At 33.7% G+C, this 15814-nt stretch overlaps 1 protein-coding gene across 10 annotated transcripts; it reads right to left on the reverse strand.

Annotated features, from left to right (window-relative positions):
- Window positions 1-1568: 1568 nt before the first annotated feature.
- Window positions 1569-14865, reverse strand: LOC18439469 (ribosome biogenesis protein BOP1 homolog). 10 transcript variants are annotated; one of them, XM_088864210.1, is made up of 20 exons: window positions 13836-14124; window positions 13083-13179; window positions 12797-12862; window positions 12407-12475; window positions 11859-11927; window positions 11628-11782; window positions 11215-11332; window positions 10962-11063; window positions 9514-9673; window positions 9065-9173; window positions 8856-8958; window positions 8469-8619; window positions 8235-8367; window positions 7995-8101; window positions 7799-7869; window positions 7629-7689; window positions 5972-6199; window positions 5815-5899; window positions 5518-5696; window positions 1569-1699 (listed from the first exon to the last, which is right to left on the reverse strand). In XM_088864210.1, exons 6-20 carry the CDS (start codon window positions 11669-11671, stop codon window positions 1689-1691), a joined length of 1662 nt encoding a protein of 553 aa, XP_088720336.1. In that variant the 5' UTR covers window positions 11672-11782; window positions 11859-11927; window positions 12407-12475; window positions 12797-12862; window positions 13083-13179; window positions 13836-14124; the 3' UTR covers window positions 1569-1688. The 10 variants fall into 10 exon arrangements, 9 of the variants coding, with proteins under 9 accessions (XP_088720336.1, XP_088720333.1, XP_088720334.1 ...); XM_088864208.1 differs by lacking the exon at window positions 1569-1699 and adding an exon at window positions 2100-2689; XM_088864207.1 differs by lacking the exon at window positions 13083-13179 and having other exon boundaries at window positions 13836-14865.
- Between the last annotated feature and the right edge of the window lie 949 nt (window positions 14866-15814).

Genomic DNA, 15814 nt, shown 5'->3' on the forward strand with positions numbered 1-15814 from the left:
AATCAAGAGAGATGCAGCGGAGGTATTTTTAAGGGGAAACTATACAAAGAAATTATTTTTTTTTAATACAATAAGGTCATATTACTTTTCTCCATCAGATTTCAAATCGGATGGTTGTGAATGCAACATTGATTAGATTTCAAGTTTAAAAAAAAAAATTCAAATTTTATGATATATCTCAAGTTAACATCTAATGTCTAGTACCAATTGTAACCTCCTTGTACCAAAAATAAATCTTCTCCGTATTTTTAATCCTACATCGGGCATATCGTAAAGAAACAAGTCCCTCGTCGAAGAGACGAACCCATGGTTTTGGCATTATGTGCAATGACGCGGAGGGGATTAAAAATGTGATAGTTAAAATTATAAAAATATAAACAGCCAATTCGAGTCCAACATAATCTACCAGTTTATGACAGAACCACCCAATTCAAGGGGGACCTGGCCGATTCCCGATATATGATAGGAATTGAATTGGACCCACCAGTTCTCAATATATGACAAGAATCAAACCGGCTTTGATGATTCCCGATCCAAATCGCCGAATTTTCAAACTCATTTTGGTAAGGCCGCTCCTTTATGAAATGAATAAAACCTCAAAAAAAAGTTTATATAAGGTTGAGGCCCCAAACAATCAAATTAAGATGCACCTAAAAAACTCACCAGAAAAAGTTGTTTTGATATCGCAAACCCTTAAATCGATCATATCAACCTCAATATGTATGGACACGATAAAAATGGATTTCAAGTCTGGAAAATAATACATCTTGTAATGCATTATCTAGATCGTCAATTTCAATATTTTCAAATGTTTATAGATATGCATAATTTACATTATTTTTTAAGCTTAAAAGTTTATAAATATAGATAAAAATAAATTTTCAGGCCATCAAAGATTTCTTATTATTGAAAAATTATCTTTCGACACTATTTAGAGTTGCACCTTATTTTGATTGTTGAAGGCCTGAACCTTATAAAAATCACACTCATACTTAAAATAGAAGTCGGAAAATGTATTATTAGGCAAAATTATTTTTAGAGCATGAAATCTCTTTTATTTTTAGGGTGCGGTTTGTATAAATAGTATATTTTATATTATAAGTAAAGTGCATCTCTAAATTATGCCGAAAGATGAAATTTTGGTATTGGAAACCTCATGATGGTTTCAAAATCTATATTCAACCTTGTTTGTGAATTTTAAATATGTTTATAGGATAAATATGAGACTAGGTTTACCCTATAGGACAAAATATTAGACGGTCAAGAAACAACAAACCCACAGGATAGATATACTGAGATAAAAATGTTGAGATGAATGAATGACAAAACAAGAAATGATATAATTCAAAATTAATACATTCAAAGGTACTTACATGTGGTTTTAATTGGCAATAAGATGTGGTTTTAATTGGCAATAAGATAAAAGAAAGTAAACTTAGATAGGCAAAATATTTACAGTGTAGATCCAATATAACACCAATTAAGAGGTACAATTTCATTCAAGTAAATACTTCATCTAGGCAAAGGGCAAACCAAAAATGATATAAATAAAATAATGAGAAATGACATAAGAACTTATAATCTTTATAAAAATGACTGTTTACCATTGAAATAATTTTTCATGCCATTGTAGGGATCGTACCAAAGTCTCTCACTCCCTCTGATTTAAAGGCAAACAATGTGGAAAATTACAGCACCCCTGACAAAATACCATGATTGGTCAATATTCCAAACAACGAGAAATACTATCTTGAAACACAAGCAATGGAGTACCAACATCTCTCTCTCAACTTGGGGAATCAAATGATAGAAGAGGAATTTAAAGCCTAAACTCTGATGTGCCAGAGCCGGCCTAATAAGTTTTGTCAGCACAGAGCATGACTACATTTTGTTGTCTAGGGACGGATAAACATTGATGTTTACCTTTTAGCGAGCCAGACCATTAGAAGGTCCATATAGTCTTGTTATTCTCAGGCCACAATCAACATTGTACATTATCATCGGCTCACTGGTATTGAACTATCAATCCTAGTAAATCATATGCATGTGGGACCCATAGCAAGCTGAGATCGACTGCAGTCGATTCCCATACACATAAATTATATGTAGGGGTCAAGTACCCATAAAAAATTTTCATATAAAACATTCAATTGCTTGGAAGCTTTCTCCATTTTCACCCTTCTCTGTCCATTTTCTCTGGTAATTGGCATCTTACATTTATCAAATGCAAGTGTATAAGCCACAACCGCAGAAAAAAATGCAGCTGCCCTCTCACATGGGCAATACACAGTTACAAGTACAATGACAACCCACCTCACCTACCTAAATAAATTAAGCAAAAAAGTACATAAAATCATCATTGTTCTCATACAAAATTGATGATGCCCATGAATTGCTTACAATGGCTGGAGAAGGGAGATTTTGCCCAACCCCAACATCCCCCACCCCCGGCACTCTCTCTCTCTCCCCCCTCCCCCCCCTCTCTCTCTCTCTCTCTCTCTCTCTCTCATAATACCACACCGAAAACACATAAGAAACAGAACGTGAATCCCGACAGCCAAATTTGCTGCTTCACACTCAATTGTCAAAGTGTCTTGTATAATTTAGTCGCAGTAAAGCCTGATAACAGAATCAGCTCCTGCTGTAAACAACCATGGCTGCTTGGGATGGAACTTGCAGTCCATAACTCCTACACAGCAGAATTGACTCTCACTTTTACCACAGGGAACAGGCTATATGATATATGTTGCATAAAAATGAAGCAATTACATTTTCAGGAGGACATATGTTTATTGGCATTATCTGGAGGGAGGCAAACACTACAGCCAATGCCTCGGTAAAGAAGGCGCTTCACAGCAGTCTGCCTTTGAGAACCTTTTGAGCTCTAAAGGTTTACTGTATTATCTTTTTGTAATCATGCATGTATAGCATTTTTTGGGCCACTTAGGGGCTTTGCACACAAACACCCGCAGGGCAGGTGCTTCATTTTCTGTACTCTGTTTTTCTAGTTTAGCAATACAACAGTTAGCATTTTTTAAAGAAAGCAATACAACAGTTAACATTTTCAAAAAAGTAAAATAATAATAATAATAATAATAATAATAATAATAATAACAATAATAATAATAATAATAATAACAAAATAATAATAATAATAATAATAATAATAATAATAATAACAATAATAATAATAATAATAATAACAATAATAATAATAATAATAATAATAATAATAATAATAACAATAATAATAATAATAATAATAATAATAATAATAATAACAACAATAATAATAATAATAATAATAATAATAATAATAATAATAATAATAATAATAATAATAATAATAATAACTAATTCCAAAACCAGGATTTCAATTTCAATCGAATTAAGAGGTGTCATTTGTTAAAATATTTCTTCATTTTTCTTCTTAAGCACTTTGTTTCTTTTTTGCTATAAATATCCACAATTGTCCAAACGATATGCTTGGGATCACAAAGCTCGAAACAAGTCCCAAGGGCTTAGTCCTAAGCTAATGACACCTCATGTAGTCAAGAAGCAGCCTCCATATATGAGCCATTGAGCTTTTTGTTCTTTTTGTTCTTTTTTTTTTTTTTTCGGGTAAGAGATATGGTCATATGGACATCAAGTTTGCATAAACCTAAATGTCATTAATCCAGAATGCAAAACTATATATGAACATTTATCTTTGGTACAAGAGGTCACAATCAACCATGGCCTTTGGATGTAAAATCGGGAGGCTAGGCATGTCGCGTTGACTGGCAAAACTTTGTGACACCTCTCAAACTGTCAAATTTCACATATGATGGCTATGAGTGATTGTGGTCTCCTCATACCAAAAGTAACCTCATAGTATACAATCCAATGAGAGGTGAAATCCCTCAACGATAAGTTCATGTTTAGAAATGATCAAAACAACCATTACAGGAAGGTCCATTGATCAAGACAAATATGCTTGATTACATGTATATGTGCAACAATCATATACTTTCTGCCGATGTCTAGAACTAAAGAAACTTGATCGAGTTGGTCACTGCCCAAAAATTTAAAAAGTTAACCCACAAAAACTCAGGGGAGTTTTTAGGGATTTTGCAAGTAATAAAAGAGCACAACTATCCATGGTGGTCCGAACCTAGGCCATCACAGTGCCATACCACACTCCTATCACTCCACCGAGTACCATTTATATAATAAAATGTCAAAAAAAATCTTTCGTAGAACTCAGTTTCCAATTATAAAACTCAGCAATTGGCCAAGTTGAGTTGGTTCGTATGTTTTAGTTGAAACAAGTTTTTAATCCCTGCTTTCATCAACCATTCAAAACTTGAGTGCATGAGCAACTGTTTAGGCGGCAACAGAACAGTGTATCATATTTCATATACTTGAGGGTATTAATACACTAGTCATTGTATTGTTTGCAAAATTGGTCCACTGTAGTTATAGCAATGAAGGTTAGAATCCTGAACCTAAACTTTCGATTGATTTGAAAACACATATACAATATCACTCTCGAAGACGAGAAAATATAATCCTCCCATCCACAATAATTCTTCAACATTTAATAGCAATGGTGGGATCACCAAAGAAACAACATGGGTTGAATGCCATGGGTAGCCCGGACGGGGGTGCAACAGAAAACAATGTATTGTATTATTTTGATATTTAGGGTCAACGATGGAATTTTACTGAAAGGAAGGAAGTAATAACACAATCTCCTCATATGAATTTCATACAACTAGAAATGCATCACTCCAAGATATATGCATATGCATAAATTACTCAAAAAATAAATACAACTTCAAGTCATTTTTTGTGAAGAAAAAACATCAAACAGAGTCCAACAAGCAAAACAAAAATCAAGTCATATAGATTTAAAAAAATTAACAACAAAATATGGCAAAATAAACTCAAGTGTCTGTGAAAAATGATTTTCAAAGCAACTAAGCGGAAAGGATCCTCATTGGCACTTATTGTCTTCATGCAAGATTAATTTCCCAACATCATCAGTATCCCAAGCACCGCATAATCCAATTATTTATATTCATGACCAGAGATAATTCCTAGACACAAACCTAATACCTACCCTTACACGTGAAAATCTACAAATAAAGATAAATAGAATCATCATGTTCGAGAGCACACATATTCAAAGTTGCATATCCATAACTGCTGCAAAAACAGGTCATTCACAAGAAATGGAGCAACAACTCTCATATATTTGAATCCAAAAAATATTATTTTATCATATTTTTTAGAACTTCCCAGATGCTCAGTACTCACTAGGGGTCCCCAATGCCAAGTGCTCAAAAGGAACCAAAGGCAACTCAAAAGTGAAAATTAACTTCTTTGTCCATATCAATGGCAGTGAAACATAGGTTTTAACTTTCTAAAGGAATTCAGAAGATAACTATTATTAAACGCATCATAGTCCAAAAAAACAAAAAATGTGATAGAGGAAAATGATCATAATGATGACATGCCAAATTAAATGCTTACCTCGACCATCCACGATCTTATGCCCTTGCAGAATCTTTAGTGGAACAATAAGAGGGTTCTGATTCAGATCTGAGTAAACCATACCATGAAAAACGTGGGCTGTGCAGTCATCAGAGCATGATGCAAATAGAGGATAAGAGCGATGAAAGGCCACACTCATAATGTCCTTCGAGTGATTCCTGAAAATTTACAAACCCGATACAGCACGAGTAAATACTAAATACTTTAAAAGCATATAGAATGATTGCAAGTACATAGTTGACCAATAGAAATAGGACTGTTTCAAAGCTTCCTTACTTCAATGTTTTGTATGCTTGTGATGAAAGATCCAAATCAAACCAACACAGTTTTCCTTCTTTACTCCCGATGATTAGATTGTCACCTATATGGATAACAACCTATTAAGAAAATGCAAATCTATAAAACCAACACAAGAAAACTGAAAAGAATTTACCTCCAGGATGGATTGCAATGGATGATATCTCACGTAGCCCAGTTTGCAACTTCTTAAGAAGCCTTATTTTCTTAAGATCATAAACAAGAACAACCCTCTTAGTTGCAATGAAGAAAGTTGGACGAGAAGGATGGAAAATGGCAGAAACAGGGAGTCCATGAAATTTCCTAATTGGAACATGTGTTTGTTTTTTCGAGAGCTGGTGCAACATTACTGCTCTTGAATCACGTGCAAAAATAAATTAAGGAATGCCCAAGTGAGGAAATTGATTAAATGAGTTAGCACACAATTTTTTTTATTTTTCTTTTTGGTGGCTTCCACTCTTCTGACCATCTATGCCTTGAGTCCATGACCGAGTTAGCACACAAATGAGGATAGAAAGAGTAACACTGAAGAAGAAAACAAGCTGAATCAGAACATACTCCAATTTGGGTTGCCCACACTAATGGTTATCATGAAAATGAATTTAAGCCTGAGAAAAATTTAAGCCTGAGAAAAATAAATGCATTTTAATGGTTGGTCATCTAGAACTTAGTGTTCCTCAGAAACAGAAAATTTAATTGAAAGTCACTTTGAAAGGTTTTGCCATCAACATGTTCTGACAAGCAAGGAAGCACGGGAAACATCGCTTAACACATTTGAGTCCGTCGACATGTCAACTATTTAAAAAGAGTATGTGAGCTATAGTTTTACAAAGATCAAAACAACTGAATGGGATTTGAATTTATTAAATCACTACCATAGTCAGTCAAAAAAACAACCCCTTCATCCAACTGAAACCAACCTTTAGGCCCTGATACAGACAGCACAGAGAATATTTCAAATTTTAGAGAACAATTTTTTCGGTGATTGGGCTCTAATAAAATAAGGAAAAATTTGTAGGTTGCAAGATCTGTTGAGATAAAAAGAGGTCCTTTGGAAGCAGATGTATTAGTTCCAATAGATTATCGGGACCAAAAAGTGTATGCCATTCATAGATTGGCTTAAACATGTAAAACAAGGAGGCCAATGAATCACTTGTCTCCACATATCTATTCCAAATTAAAGAAACAACCCATCTAAGACTAACCCATGATTCCTCCAAAAAATTATGCCAAGTTCAGAATTTCCAATCAACTAAAAGCATAGATTTCAGGTAATTAGTTAAAAGAAAGAAGCCAATGAGGAAGGACCAGAATAACCATCCAGGAGCGAACATGAACTAGTGTGGGTATTCTAATACCCAAAATGAAGCCAACGATGAAAATCTAACTTTAAAATCACAATAGTTTCTTGCAAATAATATTACCAGTCAAGTGGTTGGAATTAATAAGAGGCAGGCGCAGCACAAACAAATTTAGAACAAAAGTAAATCTTAACAATCAAGGGAAGAAGGGAAGTGCTGTTTCATGACCAAGCAGTAAAGAATGTTTGGACTAGCATCAAAAAGAAGTTTCAAAAGAAAGACTGTAAATTACAAAAGTAGTTTTGTCAATCATAATTAGGTGAAAACACTTTAAACTGCAAATTAGGTAACACATTCAGATAAATAACTCCAACAAAAAAATTTCTATTAAACTATGACACAATGGCACAATTTAGGAAATTTAAAAAATTCTAATGTAGATGTTTTCCAATCATATATATTTGTCATTGGAGCACAATATTTCAAGGATATCACTTGGTACAACTGTTGTGAAGTAATCTCCTTTACACTGCCAGGCAACCAAAGATACAGTCTGCAACAGCACATGGAACTATGTCAAATGACATGCAAAGTTTACTGAAATCCATTTATAAAGCAGGAAATCAGGGATCAAGTTCCTGAGATAGAAAAGAAAAAAATACCTTGAAATGCTTCAATTTGATACCATCATGCTTGTCATGTTGCGACCAAGTCACAACAGATTGGTTGTCACCTAAGCATTTGCACCTTATTTGATTAAACAAATACAATCATGGTAACTAAAAGATAAGAGGATTATTTCCAAAAAGCAAAAAACAAAAAAAACCAAAAGATAAGAGGCATTGAAAATTAACATACCAGTTTCATCTGGAACAGCATGCACTTCAACATGCAATAGTTCTTTAACTTTTTCTTGTTCCTCAGCAGTTCCAAGCCCTAAATTCAAAAGAAGCACCTCTTGCCCCCTTAAAGGTACATGAAACTAAGTTCAGATGAAATCTGAGTCCGCAAAATACATCACACTATTTTTTTTTAGAATTATAAAATACATCACATTTTTAGAAGCAACAAGATGTGGAAAAGAGGAGTACAACTGACATGACAACTGCTAATATCGGGAGTTCAGGCGCTGGATTCCATGCAACGTGCTGGACTGGTTCATCAAACTCCCAAACACTATGGCACCTACCAGTTGCCACCTCCCAAACACGCACAGTTCTATCACTTGAACCTTTTACCATTGAAACACTCAAGTCAATTGTAAAATATAAATGAATGCAATGGTTACTTGCAAAGCAACATAAGCAAAAGTCCAGGTCTTAGTGTCCGAACCAGAAGCAATCCATTGGCCTGATGCTTCCATGGAAATTGAAAGAACGAAACTACTATGACCTCGGTACTCGAGAAAACAAGTCACAGGGTAAGGTCTGAGATCTTTCGGGCTTGGAAGCTTGGGCTTCAAGGACTCTGGATCAATATTAATCTGAGACAGTGATCAAAATATAGAAAAGAAATTTAGGGGTGGGTTAAGAAAATAAAACATATGATAAATATTTAGTGATAACCATTTAGTGTCTTAAATTCGTGTGATGGCCTTCAATACTTACAAATGAACCAATCTGACCCAACTAAATTGGCACATATAATGGTCTTATGAAAATATGAATAGAATAAAAAAACTCTACCACCCTTAAGCTTTCAACTAGCTTCCATACTCACCCGTTTTTTCCGAGTTCTAGGACACAAATATAAGTCTAAGCAACGATCAAAAAATTCCCTTAGCAATTTCTCATAAGCCGGAACTACTCTGTAACGTTCGTATCTGTGAGATGCACATAAGACAATTAATACCAATCTGGTGTTCAGCTATATGAAGAGGGTTTGAGTTCTAATAGACATTCAGCAATTGTGAGTCAGAGCAACAATACCGTCTTGGGATAAACTTGGGACGATCTTCCTCATACATCAACTGGTAAGAATTGATCTCTTCTTGACTAGGAATATATTCTATAGATGGATTATATGACTCATCATGGCCTACACATAAACAGCAGATATAAAAGTTAGAGCTGATTCTTTAATGAGCATTAAGTGGAAATGTCCTCTTGCCCGGAGATCATAAGGTACACCAGAAAAGTTAGAAAAAAAGTGCACCTCCACATACGTAACATTCAGACTGCTACCATACAATAATGACATTGGAATTTTTCTTAAGTGAAATAACAACTTGGAAACAACAAAAACAATTCCTCCAGGCATTATTATAGTTTCAAGGTAAATAGCACAATTTAAAAAGTATATGGAGAAAAAAGAATTGGAAAAGATGAATAAACACAGTATTAAAAGTTACATAATAAGACTTTTTTCAAAATTATACCAGGTATGTTTTGTTTTGGTGCCTGGATATGACTTAATCTTTGTGATGCTTTTTCCATTGGTGCAGACTCATTATCCCATATCATATAAAACCGTGGCTCTTCCTTCTTTTTCTCAAACTTTATTAACCCTTTCCGAATTTTTCTGATGTACTCAACAACCTGAAATACATAAGTAAGTAAAACAAACGAGTCAATTGCAACTGCAGACCAGCAAGCACAGTATGCAATCCAACCACTAACTTAATTATTGTATGAATAATGGTAAAAATGTACCTGGCTACCCAGGCTACTGTTTTGTGATGCAAATAAACAACAATTATTGTAAAAAATAAGTTATTGTTCCAAAATGCATATCCATAGAGATACCATAAAACTGCCTACTCATAGTTAGCTTAATCAATGCAAGTCATCCCTGACAGAATGATTTGCTAGAGTGGATGAATAGTAGAAAACTATCCCCATCAAAAACTTCACAGCTTTACGTCATTGTAACCTTATCAAGCTTTTGACATGCTTAGAATCCAAGGACCATTATCATAATGAGAATCTCAACCTTCAGAGCTATCCAATGAAGCATAAATTGAACATGGGTCACACAAAGTAGTCAAACCAATATTTTTAGTTCGAGTAACAATACCATCTCAAACTCAATCTACTTCAAATGTAAATTGAGGTTTGAACATAAACTCTGAGATACACACGACTCTATCAATACCACTTGTGAATATAAATTCTACAACTCTTGGTTCCTGCATCCAGTCCAAATCTGATGCACTGAAAAAATTCACAAAAGTGGGCTGCATCAATATCAGCAAAGACCCTCGATTTGGTGAGAGTTTCTTAAAGCTTTCAACTTGACAGTTGTAATGCAGAAATCTGTGTCTACAACTCAACACAAGATACTCATCAAGTTTCTAAGCCAACACTCACTCACCATCCGACTTCCATCAATTTGCCTCACAGGATCCCTTTTCACTGAGCAGAAAAAAGAATGGGCAGACACAAGTACTCAAATAATTATAGGATGTAAGATCATCACTTTGCCGCTTCGGAAGTTCACTGATCATAAATATGGAATACTAGACAATGGCGACACTTCGTGTGTTGAAGATTCAGCATGATCAAAAGTCAAAGTTCAACTTCTACACGACATACGCAACCTTTTTACATGTAAATTAAAAAATAAAAAAATAAAGCTCAATGTACCCCACAAATACAAATATGATCAAGAAATCTGTCCACAGGATACTTTCAATAAGACAATAACTTTATTTAAATGAGGCACAATTTTCTTTTATTTCGTGACCAGTATGATGAGGAAGCAAAATCTTTCACATTTCTTTAACAGTCAAAAAATAACACAAGGATCCTATAACTTACAAGTCTCCAGTGACCAGTAAGAGTTCTACCATGATAACATCAGTCATAAAGAACACGCAATATGTACCTTTTTATGTTCCCATTTTGAAGGAATAAAACGCCGCTTTGGCTCTGGAGCATTTGATAATGGATGCCCTTTTCCATCCCAGGTGAACCAATCAACATAAAGCTGCAAGAATTTATGAAGAAAATCAAAAATTGAGGGAGAGATTGCATAAATGCATCCCAAATAAGAGTAATAAAAAGCACAGTAACATAACCAGTATAGTTTTCTTCGAACAATTAAGGATCTGTGAAAAATCAGTAAGCCAATTCCAAACCTCATATGGGTTCACTTCAAGATGCGGTGTTTTCCCTCTTGTCAATTGGCGAATAATCTTAATCTCATCTTTTGTCAATTCTATCTCTTCATCATTGTACTCATCATATATTTTTCGCCTACATATCTCATACATGTCAAATACTAAATACTAAATACAGCCACCGTCTTATTTTGCAAAAAAACACACACACACACACATATATATATATATAACATTTCAAGAAGAAAAAGAGTAATGTAAAGGGCTCTCAGCACCAGCTTTAAAGTATCAACAAACTCGGCAATATAAAGTTAGTCCTTTGACGTAAAAGCAGCTTTGGTTAAAGATATAGGTTCTAATAACTACTTTTGGCCCATACTTTGGAAAAAAGTCTCAATTCATATTGCTAATATGAACACAAAAAAACTTACCAGTTCTTTGAATCGTCAGTACTAGCAAGAAAAGCATCAAGCATATCCTTCCTAGCTTGTTTTTTAATCTTCTTCCCATCTCTATCATACCCTATGTGCCCCTCATCCTTGTACCATTCAAGAGGAACATTCCCTATTGTATTCCTCGGTGAGACCTGAAATTAAACCATCATAGAGGTGAAAATTGCATATATAAAATTTGATGAAACAAAAATGATCATTTATATGTACCTCATCTTCCGAGGAGTCACTCTCTTCAGCTTTCAGATCTTCACCTTCATCTTCTCCACTCGAATCATTCTTGTGACACCCAGTTTCAAAAAAAAAAAAAATCATTCTTGTCACACCCAAAAAAGGGGTGATCCCCACAGAGATACAAAATATATTTCCAAATGATGTAACAAAGATAAATAAGTCCCAGAAAAGAAAGAGGAGTTAACATGCAGGCTCATACATCTAGAAGAAACAAAGTTTTATATAATAAAAATTGTCCTATTAAGCACTGGTAAAAATAGAAGATACGTAATACAAAGACAAAAAAACTAATATATATATATTGAAAATATAAGGTTGGGGCACAAAAATCTGAGCATATCTCGTGAAAAGTAAGGGAAACAATTATAGGTTCTTATATATCTCAACTTCCATAGACTCGCTCTCTTGAGATGCATCTTCCCCTTCATTATCTACATATGAAAAGGTACTAGAAAAACTTACATTTAGCAACATAATTGTATATATAAAATTTTATGAAACAAACAAAACTCATTTTGGGGTACCTCATCTTCCAAGGTCTCACTCTCTTCAACTTCCAGATCTTCACCTTCATCTTCTCCACTTGAATCACTCTTAAGAGTCACACAACCAAAATACAAATAAAATGCATAAATGACAGAAGAGGAAAAGAAAAGGTCATTAAAAAAAGTTCATGCAAAAATGAAAAGGGAGTAAACATGCAAACCCATACTTTTAGAGGAAAAATAACTTCGCATAACACAGTGTTCCAGGTTGATTCAATAGTGAGAAATAGAAAGTACATAAGCACCCAAAGAGAGATGAAAAATCCAGTTCATTTCTTGTGTATGAAAGCTTACAGAAAACTAGAAGTAGAATACAAAAGACATAATCACAGTTTATGAAGAGGAAACTTGAAACAGATTCTCATGTACCTCGTCTTCTAATGAGTCGCTCTCCTCGGGTACATCTTCCTCTTCATCTTCACCCCTTGAAACGTGCTAGAGAGCCATGATTAAACATTAAAACAGTTTATCAACAAAAGTAAAACATAAAATCATAATAAAATGCAGAAAATAAAGGAAATCAAACAAAATAAGAACATGACCAAAGAATACCAGAAACATCAAAATGAAGCAAACAATAATCCTTAACAGTTCAGTGATAAATTAGCAAGTATAAAACTATGGAAAGATGGCAATGGATAAAGCCAAAATTAACCAATTCTATTGGATGTCAATGCAATCATCCGAAGATTTTCTGTCTTTGCCATCCTCATATGCTTTAACTCTGGCTTCATCTCCTCTAGTTGCCCACTCTATTAAAAAGATTTACATAATTCTATTAAAAAGATTTACATAATTTCCACTAAATGACACAAAATAACCCAAAATAAAGGGAAGTAGGGAACAATTATTTCTTAAATGAATTTCCAATAGTTCCATTCAATTTTTAATATTAACCAGTAGCCCATATGTTTCTTGGGATTGATTTGGGTGTGCTATATGTTCCGTTGCAATTTATACTGCGTTTTATAATATCAGTAAAACATCAATATCGCACTGTTTCCTTTTTATTGTTAGTATTGCATTGTTTCTCAAATAACACAGACAAACAACAAAACTTAAAAAGACAGGCACATAGTAGAAAATTAAACATGTTCAGATGTTCATTCTTCTAAAATATCAACAGCATTTTCGTGTTTTTCGCAAAATTTCAAGTGTTTTTAAAATAATGTTAGATATAAATAGAGTTCATCTAATAAATAAGAATAGCAAAACAAAAGTAAAAGACGCAGCAAATTAAGTCGGAGTCTAAGACTATGCACTGAGCATAACAAAATACTACATCCAGTGAGTCCAGTGATTGAATTTCCAGATGAATAGTAGAAAATTTCAAATTAAACTTGAAGACAAGTATTTACAGTATGCAATGGGCCAAAACATTAACATGATAGTAAATCTGGAGAAGTACCTCATGGTGTGACTGAAAATCTTCATCTGCAACTTCATCTTCGGATAATCTCAAATTATCGAGAATATCTTTAGCTATTGAGGATCCACCTCCAAGCTTTCTCTTCTCTTTTTTATCTGATTTCTCTGAATTCGATCCCATTTTCTCCATTTCATGGGACTTCCTAAGGTTTCGTATGTAATTTCTCCATACTAGAAGACACTACTTGTTTAGGATTTTCTTCATCATCTTCCTCACTTTCAAAGGTTTTTCTAGGGCTTTTCTTCTTATTTACCATTTTCGACCCCATTTTCTCCTTTCCAAGGGGCCTTTCATTATTATTTTTTTGTGGGCTTTTCCCTCGTAAAAAAAAAGTGCTTGTGCGTTGGGGAACGCATTACTACATTTGCACCCCGTGAAGCATCACACATCCATCTTAACGATGGATGTACAGATGTGCAGTTGAGGTCTCTCAAGAAAGAGCCCAACGGTTTAAAAATTTTTCTTCAAATTTTAAAATATATCAACAAATCTATATATGTAAAAACTGATACTGTTTGTTGTCGATACTAGAAGACCGTGGTGATGGTTATGGGGATAGGCCCGACCACCGAATAGTGTGGAGTCTGATCGAGCCCAAATACTTTTAACGGTCTCTTGAATGGGTTAGACTTGATTTTAAAAAAAATAAATATGAAGACTATTTTTCTAAAATATACTCAATTTTATTTACTAATCCTATTAGTCAAAACCAACTTGTTTGATCGACTAAAACTAATCAAATATTGGTTTTTTAATAGTTATCAACAAGATATTATTTTTATTTTGGATCGGACCAACCAAAACTCCAAATTACAATCAAACGAGTAGAAACTAGTTGTTCGATTGAATGTGTAATCAATAGTAATAGGAATGGGTCAATTGGGCCCCCCGACCAATGACCTCAGCTATTGTCATGCCTAGAAATTGAGGGTTATAAGAAGAGCTTTTCAATATCTAACACACTTCATTTTAGATGACACATTTGATGGCTAAGAGTAAACAACCTCCATGTTCTTGAGTTAAATTGCCTTATAGCACGTAATTCCATTTTTAAAATGTCCATATTTTGGTTGCACTAAGAGCCATTGATGTAAAAAAATATTATAGTAGAGAGAAACGTGTGGCATTATTGGCATATAAATAATATTGACATAAAATTTGAGGTGTGATGCAGCTATTAATAAAATAAAATAACCAAAAGACCCTTGAAAGTAGCTTAACTATTTCAGTAATTTATTTTTTTACATATATGTACCTTTTTTATTATTTTTTTGTGTACTCCTATGAGAAGTGGAAATGGTACAAATTTCATCTAAAACTATTTATAAAATAAAAATTTAAAAATACTTTAACTCATCTATTCAATATCGGATGTAACATTATGACTGAAGCCATCATAACAATCCATTTAGATCGGACAATTGAGATAATGAAAAATATATATCTTATACGTTGGTTATGCTACGTGTAAAGATTTTACATAGATTTATACGTCCCTGCAATAGCATACTCCCGTAGTATGATGTTTCTTTTGAAACAAACTCTAATATCTGTCATTTTTATTTCAAGAGTTTATTTAAACTAATACAATGAAAAATTGTTCCATGCATCACGTTCTGCATTTCTACATTTGTTCCCCTGCATTATAAAGCATCTATCTTAAAGATGAATACAAATGGGTGGTCCATCTAAAAAAAATGAAACTACCAGTCCGAATGTGTTTTTATAAAATTAATATTTTTAATTTTTAAATTTTATTTATTTTTTCATATTCATGATCTCCATGTTAGAGATTACGTGTCATTCAAAATTAGGTCCGAAAATCCATCTCAAAAATAGATTTTAAAGAGTGGACTCATTTATGGACTCGTAGAAACCGTGTCCTGATACAATTGCAATGCCTAGAACACAATGTGTCTTGCGGGATCAAGGCTCCAATACACCTAGGTTTTTTTGAT

This window comes from Amborella trichopoda, chromosome 4 (assembly GCF_054954075.1).
Source record: "Amborella trichopoda isolate Santa Cruz 75 chromosome 4, AtrichopodaSantaCruz75HAP2 v2.0, whole genome shotgun sequence".
Taxonomy (NCBI): domain Eukaryota; kingdom Viridiplantae; phylum Streptophyta; class Magnoliopsida; order Amborellales; family Amborellaceae; genus Amborella; species Amborella trichopoda.